Here is a 12,265-nt window from a genome sequence, read left to right as displayed (position 1 = left end):
TATTAACTGAGTGTTTCTTTAAAGAGTTATGGAAATCTGATGAGGACGCATTGAAGATTGCAGTATTGTATTTCATTCACAGTTTCCTATTTCCTATTATGGATGCTGATTTCATGACAAAGGATGATTTTCTGTTGGTTGAGTATGGTGATTTTGAAACATTCCCTTTGGGAAAAGTGGTTTTCAATACTATGTTGGAGTCAATGAAGGATAAGGTTCATAATAGAGATGTACCGATATGGTGGTTTGCCTTTGGCATTTCAGTGTTGGTTTTATGAATGCTGCCCCTATACTCACAAAAATCTCGCTTACCGCATTGGAGATCTTGTGCCACGCATACTAAACTGGGCTGTAAAGAAGAAGGTGACCTTCAAGAGGTTGAAGAAAGAATTTTTTTTTTTAAATCGCTAATAGGTAAAAATATTTTTGTTTACTTTACAATATTTTGATGCAATTCTTATATTAATTTACTTCATATGCTAACAGTATAAATAAATTATAGATTTATGATACATTTTTTATACCTTAAATATACATCATATCAATTAACTGTATGATGTGTAGTTTCTGCAAATAATATTTGGTTGTCGTTTATTTTTTTAAAATTTTATGATTGCTAAGTTAATATTTTTTGATTTGTAGTTTGTGTTTGGTAACATTGCCCAACAAATATTGAACAAACAAGGCTTGAATTGTATGATTTTGTCCCGGTATTTGAAGATAAAATGAGATGGATATCGTATCTGGAGCTTTGCCTGAAGTTAATCCAAGAGATGATGTTGATGATTTCAACACTCGACCTGGAAAAAAAATGCTAAAAAGCAGCCCAAAAATAAGTTGGAATCACAACCTATAAACAATCCGGATCCACAGCCCAGTAACTTGAGTTCAAGCGACAATGAGTAGAAACTTCTAAGAAGTAAAATCAACAAGGTACATACATTATTTCTATTTTGATTTTGAGCAATTCTGGCTTCTCAATTGATATTCGGTTTCACTTTTCTTTTCTAGGTAACGACAAATTTTTGTCATTGGAGCGGTTACTGATTTCCTAATTTGAAAAGGTTTTTAAAACTTTAGATGAAAGCGATGCTTCAAAGGTATTCTCATGACTATGCTTGTTTGTTACTTTTACCTGTTACTATAATTTTGATAACTTTTTGTATATTTTTCCTGAACAGGGTGATAGAGGAGACGACGTCCATCATGATAGTCATGGCCATCATGATACTAGTAATATTCATAATGATTATTTTGGTGATAAGGAAGTTGTAGAGAAAAATATTGGTAGTGAGGAAGTTATGGAGAAAAATATTGGCAGTGAGGAAGTGTATAGCGCAACAGGTATTGTATAGCGCTGAGTGATTGAGTGTGCTGAGCATAGTGGGAGTGAATGCGAGACAGTGAGATTGAGTACTCTGAGAATGTGAGTGCATGAGTACAATCTCTGAGATACATTGCATTGACATGCACACATGACATATATGCATAGAGATGTATTTTCCTCATGCTGTACGGTATCATATTATTCATGATTTCTCACACATGTTGACAGATGGGCATAGTGATGCATTTCTTTTACACTGGTTATCTGGAAAGAAAATGAGATATTTTATTTATTATTGAAAGGATTTTGGAAAAATTACTGTTTTCAAACTTATTCATATTTTTGGTAACTTCGGTAAACGATTTGGGTTTTCATTGATGTACTTGAAAGGCAGAACTATTTTCAGAAGTCATGATTTAGCTGAGCATTTATTCTTTGAGTTACTTCTGGTATTACTTGTTTAATATTGTTATGAACTATTGTTGGTTATGGAAGTTGGACTCTGACCTTGGTACAAGCTCGTTACTACTTTCAACCTAAGGCTAGGTTTGTTACTTACTCAGTACATGGGGTAGGTTGTACTGATACTACACTTCTTCACATTGCGTGCAGATATTGACTGATGTTGTTGCTGTGCTCGATGGTTGCGTGATTTGAAGATGTACCTGCATTCCTATTATAGCTGCCTCTTGTTCATGGTAGCCTTAAATTATAAAAGCTCTGTTTATGTACTATTCAAACAGACTATGTATTTATTTCATTTCAACTTTGTATACTCTATTCTTAGAAGCTCATGATTTGTACTACCAGTTCTTGGGGATTGTGTAAGATCAGGATCTTTATTCACTTAAATTGCTTTAATAATTATTAGTGAAATAGGTTAGTTGGAAATTGGCTTACCTAACAGGATGGGTTAGGTGCCATCATGACTAGTTGGATTTTGGTTCGTGACAAGGTGGTATCAGAGCTCTAGGTTTATAGGTTCTACAAGTCATGAGCAAGTGTCTAGTAGAGTCTTGCGGATCGGTATGATGACGTACATACTTATCTTCGAGAGGCTACAAGGCATTTAGTATATATACTTCCCATTTTTATTTCCTTATCATGCGGGATTGATTCAGCTTGGGACATAACTCTTTGAATTCCTTCAACATATTCGTATGCACACATGAGTGCTCGGTATCAGTTGTGTATCGCCAGCTTGTGATTTCAGGGATGATGTGCGAGATGTGAATTCAATGTTTTGGTGATGGGCCAGTCTGGAGGACTTGAGGCTATGGTTAGACCACAGTTTAAGCTCGGTAGCTTCAGTTATAACTTGTACAATTGGACTCATATGTCCGGTAATGACCCTACAGTGAAATTTATGGCTCGATGAGCGGTGAAATAGAGGTATGATAGGTATGATGTGACCGCGGGATGTGTTAAGATGATTTGAATGTGACGAGAAGCGTTTCCTTGAAATGTAAAGAAATGGCCATTGGGTGCTTGATTTTCATTTTAATGTGACGTACATTCTCGATTATGAATGTTTTGAAGGATCTTTCATATTGTTAAATTTTAGGGTAAATTAAATTCTCATGTCTGGGTAATGAGTTGGACTCAGATTGACTAAGTGATTGCATAGTAATTGTGACTGCGAAAAGATATAACAAGATGCCAATTTTGAGGCTAGGGAGGTGAGCTATCTCCTGGAGAGTAATCTACGTAGGTGTGTTCCTTATATGTGAGTGGAGAGTTACTTTTCCGTCAGTAGGGCGTATGTGTGGAGATTTGAATTTGAATCTGGCTGAGAAAGTTGACTTGAGTGTCAAGAGAATGATTGCAAGCTTAGCAGATGATTTGGGGTATTTTTATGGTTGGCATTGTATGAGCTTGAGAAGAATTTTTTGTTGAACTGAAGGAAGTATTAGGGAAGTAGTAGAGTATGGATATTGTGAGTTATGGACTGTTTAAATTTATGGCTTTGAGCCAAGTGGGGGAGCCTGCTGCAGACGACTTAATTTCATGGTTATATTTTAAATTTTAGTTTTGGTCTGAGGCATACTTGTGGATTAGTTATGACTTGCAGAGATGGAGTTCGAGAATGACTTGAGTAAACGAATTCTTGGATACAGGTTATATTATACTTTATGAGTATATGAAAATCATGGGATGAGTGAGTTGTTATTTTCAAAATATGTTGTACGCACGGAGTATGAATTTGATTGGGGGTATTAAAGTAGAGTTACTTCTTTGAGTGTTGTTGTGCTAATGGGGCACATGTCTTTTGACCCATTTGGGCGGTGCAATTAGATTTGAGCAAAGTGGGTGACTCCCGAGAAAATTCTAGTGGGTTTGAGAATTTTATATTGCAATTGAGAATTTCTCCGGACTTGCGTATGGATAAAATCTGAGATTTAAGTTGGATGATGTCGAGACTTGTTGTATATCATTATGGATTTTATATTTTGGTATCAAGAAGGTGAATAAAACAACCTTAGACTCAAATAAGGTATTCTCAGAGTGGGTGTTTCAGTTATGGTATTTATATGGTTAATTATAATGTGGTGAGACTCTAAAGATGTTTTGGTGGTAATATTCTTGAGTTTAATGACCTACGTGATTTGGTCGAGTTAGAGAAATTTAGTTCTAATAGCTTGGTTATGTGCAAATGGATTTCAAAGTGTTCTTGATGGTTTCTACCATGGTTTGAACCGGATATTTCTACTAGTGTGAGAAACGTGTTGTGTATTATAATTTCCTCTTGGAAGGAAGCAAGATAAAGGTTTCTAACTAACCGGATATATAATTTGCTGGTGACCAGAGTTGATAATGAGATTCTTGTACTTTTCACACGATGGCAAGATAGATGTTATGTGTTGTGCGGAAGTTAGATTTACATGTACAAGGTAGCAGTTCAGTCTTGAAGGAAGGTAACGAAGTTTGGGCAGAATGGTCATGAATTCTTAGACAACATGTGCGGTTTCAAATGACTAGATAAATACGATTACTACTTGGTGTTGTATGAGAATAGTGCGTATTTCATAAGGCGCATTGTATTTTGACTTACGGATGTTTAATTAGTATTACAGTACTCACATGGTTGATAGATTGCTGATATTCAAATTTTTCCAAGTGGCACGAAAGAACTTTTAAAGTATTTCTCGTGGGATGATCGTGTATGAGAGAAGTGTTAGACATTTGGGCGGTGGAGATGGGACCAGAAATGGTGGTGCGTGTGTTCTATGGATTTAGAGACTAGGAGTTGTCAGGAACAAATTATTTCATGGTTGTGGATAGTGAAATTGTGGTCAGAGCTAGTCAGATGATAGGATGTATTATGAATTAGTCGCGATGAATCTTCGGAGGGTTATTTATCTACTGTGGGTGACCAGAGTTGATTTGGGGGTCCATTGATAGGCCCAACTAAGATGTGTATTCTACACCAAGCCGGAATGGATGGCTCTATACTGCTATTGTTGAGGGACGTGTCATTCGGTTGATGCTGAACTTATTCGTGTTCTGAAATGATCTGTGAGTTACTCCTTTATGCTACGAGGAGTTGTGATTCATTGGTTATGTGCACAGATGGTGCGGTTCTATTTGAACCTTATAGCGGAATTTGAGCGTGATGAGTATTTGGGTATTGCATGAGCGATAGCGTAATGGTTATGTCCTTTCAGGTTTTGTGTGGTAGTTTTGTCAATTGCATCTCCTTCGTTATTAATTTGGAGCATGGTGGCTCGGGGTATATAATATGAACCCCGTGTTAGAATCGGGTGATGGTTCTACGGTGTATGATGAATTTTTAACATTTCGTTGTGGTGGTACTTGTTAATCTGGCGGGGCAGTGCTCTCGTTTGAGTCATTTTCCATGACTGGGTACATTTGAATTGTTGCTTATTGGTGCACAGATTACACGGGTTATGGATCTGAGTTATATTGGTGCGGTATGTCTGTGGAACAGTTATGTTTAGTAATATACGGTCATTGGACCTGGAATGGGTACTATCAGGTTTAATTTCGGTATATTCGGGAGTATAATATTAAAAGTCGGCTCAGAAGGTGATTACGGTTCTGGTTGGGGCGATAGAGCTCCGTGACTTGTTGATCTGGTAAGTGGTCATGAAATTTTGCATGTTTTTTTATTATCAACAGTGGTTATGGTTATGGTTATGGCTTGATACAGCTTGTTCAAACTCATACATGGTGTAAATGTAAGATTCGTGTCTTGAAAGAAATTCTAAAGGTTAGAAATTAAATTCCAAGGTTTATGGGCTAAAGTTTAATCAATTATTTCAGTTGTATTGTGTTGTCAAGCTCATATGGAATAGGGTGACGTGGGTTCACCCCCGAGTATGTGGGTGGTAAGATGGAACAGTGATTTGATGGCTTAGAAACAACTTTTGGCACGTTCGAGGACGAACGTATGTTTAAGTGGGGAAGAATGTAACGACCCGATCGGTCATTTTAAGTATTACAACCCCGTTTTCCCATTTACTAGTCAAATTGGGCTTTACAGTTGTTGTGTGACTTGTTGGGGCAATTGGTTCGGGTCCGGTGAGGTTTTAGAATGAATTGGAACACTTAGTTCCAAGGTTTAAAGCTTAAGTTAAAATAGTTGACCAGATATTGACTTATGTGTAAACGACCTCGGAATTTAATTCTGATGATTCCAATAGCTCCGTATGGTGATTTTGGACTTAGGAGCATGTCCGGAAAATTATTTGGAGGTCCGTAGAGGAATTAGGATTGAAATGCCGAAAGTTTAATTTTTGAGAAGTTTGACCGGGGTTGACTTTTTGATATCGGGGTCGGAATTTGATTCTGAAAATTGGAATACCTCTGGTATGTCATTTATTTCTTATGTGCAAAATTTGAGGTCAATCGGACGTGATTTGATAGGTTCCGGAGTCTTTTGTAGAAATTAGAAATTTCAAAGTTCATTAGGCTTGAATTGGGGTGTAATTCATGGTTTTAGCGGTTTTTTTAGGTGATTTGAGGGTTCGACTAAGTTCGTATGATATTTTGGGACTTGTTGGTATATTTGGTTGAGGTCCTGAGGGGCTCGGGTGAGTTTCAGATGGTTAACAGGTTGGATTATGGACTTGGAACTCTGCTGGAATTTTTCTGATGCACCATCTGGTTTCCTTCATCGCGTTCGTGAGTGGAGCCTCGCGTTCGCGAAGAGGAATTGATAGTCTGGCAATATTTGCTCTTCGCGTTCGCGAAGAGAAGAACGCGTTCGCGAAGGGTGGACTGGGTGTGCATCGCGAACGCGAGAGGTGTTATGCGTTCGGAAGAAGAGAGGAAGCAGCTGAAGACCCCAAGCAATTGGTTTATGCGTTCGCGTAGGGGGTGTCGCGTTCGCGTAGTAAGGGGGAACGAAGCATCGCGTTCGCGATGAGTTGAACGCGTTCGTGTAGATGACATTGAGGCCGAGGAATTTTGTGCTTCGCGAACGCGAGGGTGATGTCGCGTTCGCGAAGGAGGAATTTGGACGGGAGCTATTTTATGCTTCGCGAACGCGAGGCACTAACCGCGTTCGCGAAGAAGAAAAGCCTGGGCAGTGAGTTTAAGTTCTGAAAATGGGACTTCGTCTCATTTTCAGTTTTTGACGGATTTGAGCTCGGGAAGAGGTGATTTTCGGGAGTTTTTCAAGGAAAATAACGGGGTAAATGATTCTAACTCGGTTTTGGTTAAATTACATGAATCTATTATTGTTTTTATCAACAAATTAGTGTTTTGGGTTGAAAATAGTAGAAAAATTCATAGACTTTAATTGAGGATTTGAAGGCCGAGTTGTGGTCAGACTTGAGTAATTTTGATATGGTTGGACTCGTGGTTAGATGGGGGTTCAGATTTTGTAAGTTTTATCGGATTCCGAGACGTGGGCCCCACATGTGATTTTTGGGGCGTAATTTCGAATTTTTGGAAAATATTAGTATTTTGATATGGAATTAATTCCTTTAATTTTTGTGAGCTGAATCAAATTAATTGTGACTAGATTCGAGCAGTTTGGAAGTTGATACACGCAGAATGGAATTTCTAGAGCATTGCTTAGCTTGCTCGACATTGGATTTGACTTGTTCAAAGTAAGTAACTCTTCTAATCTTGGAGCTGAGGGTATGAACCCTGAATGTATGTATTATGTAAATCGTTGGGAGGCGACGCACATGCTAGGTGACGGGCGTGTGGGCGTGCACTATAGAAATTGTGACATAATTGTTTCTGTGGAATTTTGTAGTTAAATAATCTTGGCATTTTCCATGCAGTTTTATGTGTTGAAGAAATTGAACTGAAAAGCATATTAAAAATCATGTTGAGGCTATGTGCCAGTATTATTGGGACCCACAAAGGTCATATTGATGTGAAATATTTATTTTAAATTGAAAATTCATACTCAGTCATATTCATTTCCTTGCATATCATATCTCATTCTCTGTTGTTATTTATTGATACATCATATCATCAGTTTGGGCTATTCTCATGACATTGTGAGCCCATGAGAGAGAGACTGGAGAGATTGATGACTGAGGGAGGCCGAGGGCCTGATTGTGAGGATATTTTTGGGATCGGGCTGCACGCCGCAGCAGGCCATGTTTGCTTTATATATATTATACTATTGCACGTGAGTTGGCCGTGCGGATCTATATATTATACTATTACACATGAGTTGGATATATATACTATTATATGGATCGGGGCTGCCCGCCTGCAGCAAGCCTTATTGGCTTCTTATTGCACGTGAGTTGGCCGTGCGGATCCTTATATTATTATTGCATGTGAGTTGTCCATGCATCACGTGAGTTGGCTGTGCGGATCCTTATATTATTATTGCACGTGAGTTGGCCGTGCAACACGTGAGTTCATTGTGCAAATCCTTATATTATTATTGCACGTGAGTTGGCCGTGCAGCACGTGAGTTGGCTGTGCAGATCTAGATATTTATATTATGGCACGTGAGTTGTTCGTGCTTATAACGCTTGGGCTGTAGGATCCCCTCATGAGTCTCTACACACCCCCAGTGAGTGTAGTCGACTATAAACAGGGATCGTGCTGCACGCCACAACAGGTATTGTATAGCGCTGAGTGATTGAGTGTGCTGAGCATAGTGAGAGAGAATGCGATACAATGAGATTGAGTACTCTAAGAGTGTGAGTGCATGAGTACAATCTCTGAGATACATTACATTGACATGCACACATGACATATATGCATAGAGATGTGTTTTCCTCATGCTGTACGGTATCATATTATTCATGATTTCTCACACATGTTGACAGATGGGCATAGTGATGCATTTCTTTTACACTGGTTATCTCGAAAGAAAATGAGATATTTTATTTATTATTGAAAGGATTTTGAAAAAAATACTGTTTTCAAACTTATTTATATTTTTGGTAACTTCGGTAAACGATTTGGGTTTTCATTGATGTACTTGAAAGGCAGAACTATTTTCAAAAGTCATGATTTAGCTGAGCATTTATTCTTTGAGTTACTTCTAGTATTACTTGTTTAATATTGTTATGAACTATTGTTGGTTATGGAAGTTGAACTCTGACCTTGGTACAAGCTCGTCACTACTTTCAACCTAAGGCTAGGTTTGTTACTTACTCAGTACATGAGGTCAGTTGTACTGATACTACACTTCTGCACATTGCATGCAGATGTTGACTGATGTTGTTGATGTGCTCGATGGTTGCGGTATTTGAAGATGTACCTGCGTTCCTGTTGTAGCTGCCTCTTGTTCATGGTAGCCTTAAATTATAAAAGCTCTGTTTATGTACTATTCAAACAGACTATGTATTTATTTCATTTTCGCTTTGTATACTCTATTCTTAGAAGCTCATGATTTGTACTACCAGTTCTTCGGGATTGAGTAAGATAAAGATCTTTATTAACTTAAATTGCCTTAATAATTATTAGTGAAATTGGTTAGTTGGAAATTGGCTTACCTAACGGGATGGGTTAGGTGCCATCACGACTACTTGGATTTTGGGTCGTGATACTTTTAGCAGCTCCAACCATCTCCGGTGCCTCAAATTTAGATCATTTTGTTTGAACAAGTGCTGGAGGCTACGATGATCAGTAAATACCTCAAAAGACACACCATAGAGATAATGCCTCCAAATCTTCAATGCATGAACGATGAAAGCTAACTCCAAATCATGAACATAGTAGTTTTTCTCATGAGGCTTCAACTTGTGTGAAGCATAAGCAATCACTCTACCCTCCTGTATTAACACACACCCAATGCCGATCCGAGAAGCATCATAGTACACTGTTTAAGAGCCTGAAGCTGATGGCAAAACTAGAATTGGAGCTATGGTCAAGGCAGTCTTGAGCTTCTGAAAACTTGTGCGAAGCATAAGCAATCACTCTATCCTCCTGCATTAACACACACCCAATGCCGATCCGAGAAGCATCATAGTACACTGTATAAGAGCCTGAAGCTGATGGCAAAACTAGAATTGGAGCTATGGTCAAGGCAGTCTTGAGCTTCTGAAAACTCTCCTCACACTCATCCGACCACCTGAAAGAAGCACCCTTTTGGGTCAGTTTAGTCAAGGGCGATGCAATAGACGAGAAACCCTCCACAAAGCGACGATAATAACCGGCCAAGCCGAGAAAGCTCCGAATCTACGTAGCTGAGGATGGCCTGGGCCAACTCTGAACTGCCTTTATCTTCTTCGGATCCACCTGAATACCTCCACTGGACACCACGTGCCCCAAGAATGCCACTGAACTGAGCCAAAACTCGCACTCGGAGAACTTGGCATAAAGCTTCTCCTCCCTCAACTATTGCAACACAATCCTTAAATGCTGGGCATGCTCCTCCTGGCTAAGAGAGTACACCAGGATGTCATCAATAAATACTATAACAAATGAGTCAAGATAAGGCTGAAACACATTGTTCATCAGATGCATAAACGTTGTTGGGGCATTGGTCAGCCCAAAAGACATCACAAGAAACTCATAATGACCATAACAGGTACTGAATATTGTTTTAAGAATATCCAAGTCCTGAATATTTAACTGGTGATACCCAGACCTCAAATCAATCTTGGAGAACACCCTCGCTCCCTGAAGCTGGTCAAACAAATCATCAATACGCGACAATGGATACTTGTTCTTGATTGTAACTTTGTTCAACTGCCTATAATCAATGCACATTCTCATAGTACCATCCTTCTTCTTCACAAACAACACCGGTGCACCCCAACGTGACACACTAGGCCTAATAAACCCCTTATCAAGGAGTTCCTAAAGCTGCTCCTTCAATTATTTCAACTCAGTTGGTGCCATGCGATATGGTGGAATAGAAATGGGCTGAGTGCCCGGCACCAAGTCAATACCGAAGTCAATATCCATGTTGGGTGGCTTGCCCGGCAAGTCTGCAGGAAACACATCCAAAAATTCCTGCACCACCGGAACATAATCAATAGTAGGAGCATCAACACTTACATCCCTCACAAAGGCCAAATAAGATAAACAACCCTTCCCAACCATCCGCTGGGCCTTCAAATACGAAATCACCCTACTGGGAACGTAGTCTAGAGAACCTCTCCATTAGTCCTCTGTAATCCCGGCATCGCCATTGTCAAAGTCTTAGCGTGACAATCTAGAACAACATGACATGGAGACAACCAATCCATACCCAAGATCACATAAAAATCAACCATGCTAATCAATAAGAGATCAACTCTAGTATCCCGACTCCCAATGGTCAGTACACACAACCGATATACACAGTCCACAATAATAGTATCACCCACCGGCATAAAGACCTGAACAGATGAAACTAAGGACTCACGGGGCATATCCAAATGATGAGCGAAATACAATGATACATATGAATAAGTGGAACCGGGGTCAAATAGTATAGAGGCCTCCCTGTGGCAAACTGAGACAATACCTGTGATGACTGCATCTGAAGCAACAACATCTGGTCTGGCAGTAATAGCATAGAATCGGGCCTGACCGCCACCTGATTGGCCTCACCCTCTAGGGCAACCCCTAACTGACTGAGATCCACCCCGAGCTGGCTGAGCGGGTGGTAAAGTAATGGGAGCTGAAGTCGTAGGCTGACTCCTCTGCTGAGCTGGACCTCATATACGGCGGGGACAATACCTTTTGATGTGACCCATATCTCCACACTCGAAACAACCCCTCCATGCGAATGGCGGTGGGGACTGGAGGGATCCCCAAGCACCAGGATATCTGCTAGAAGATCCCGATGCCGATGAGCCCTGAGATGAAGGTGCATGGGACGAACTCTGAGCTGGTAGGGCACTGAGAGATGATTGGCCCTGATGATAACTATATGAATCGTGACTGGATGATGCAACACGGTAAACTGGACGACCCGTATGAGCGTGCCTGTAAGGACGACCCCTGCCGCAGTAAAACTGACCCCCTGAAGGAACACTCCTGAAATCACCTGGTCCACGAGGCCTCTTGGACTCCCTTTCTCCACGCTCCTGGCTACAGACCATCTCTATCTGCCGAGCAATGTCGACAATCTCATCAAAATAAGCACCAAATACCCTCTCCCTAGTCATAAGCAACCACAATTGATATGTGAGGCCATTGATGAACCTCCGAATCCTCTCCCTATCAGTGGGAACTAGCCAAACTGCATGACGAGACAACTCAGAAAACCTCATCTCGTACTGCATCACAGACATGTCATCCTGACGAAGCTGCTCAAACTATCTACGCAGCTCCTCTCTGTGAGACTGTGGCACAAACTTCTCCAAGAAGAGAACGGAAAACTCCGACCATATAAGCGGTGCTGCACCGACCGGCCTGCGCCTCTTATAAGCCTCCCATCATTTGAAGGCAGCCTCAAAAAACTGAAAGGTAGTGAACAAGACCCCACTGGTCTCCAAAATACCTACTGTCCGCAACATCTGCTCGCACCTATACAGAAATCCCTGAGCATCCTCTGAC

The 12,265-nt window shown here is 40.2% G+C and overlaps 1 protein-coding gene across 1 annotated transcript; it reads right to left on the bottom strand.

Moving 5' to 3' along the window:
- Positions 1 to 11,421: 11,421 nt before the first annotated feature.
- On the bottom strand, positions 11,422 to 11,979 carry LOC138906204 (uncharacterized). Its single transcript, XM_070194732.1, has one exon. The coding sequence runs from the start codon at positions 11,977 to 11,979 to the stop codon at positions 11,422 to 11,424; it is 558 nt and encodes a 185-aa protein (XP_070050833.1).
- Between the last annotated feature and the right edge of the window lie 286 nt (positions 11,980 to 12,265).

The sequence above is a fragment of the Nicotiana tomentosiformis genome, chromosome 2, assembly GCF_000390325.3.
Source record: "Nicotiana tomentosiformis chromosome 2, ASM39032v3, whole genome shotgun sequence".
Taxonomy (NCBI): Eukaryota; Viridiplantae; Streptophyta; class Magnoliopsida; order Solanales; family Solanaceae; genus Nicotiana; species Nicotiana tomentosiformis.
The sequence above is the reverse complement of the archived record's forward strand: the minus strand, read 5'-3'. Positions and strand labels throughout refer to the sequence as shown.

Excerpts from the sequence above, each read along its gene's own strand:
- LOC138906204 (XM_070194732.1), bottom strand. The coding sequence starts at position 11,979 with ATGAGGTTTTCTGAGTTGTCTCGTCATGCAGTTTGGCTAGTTCCCACT.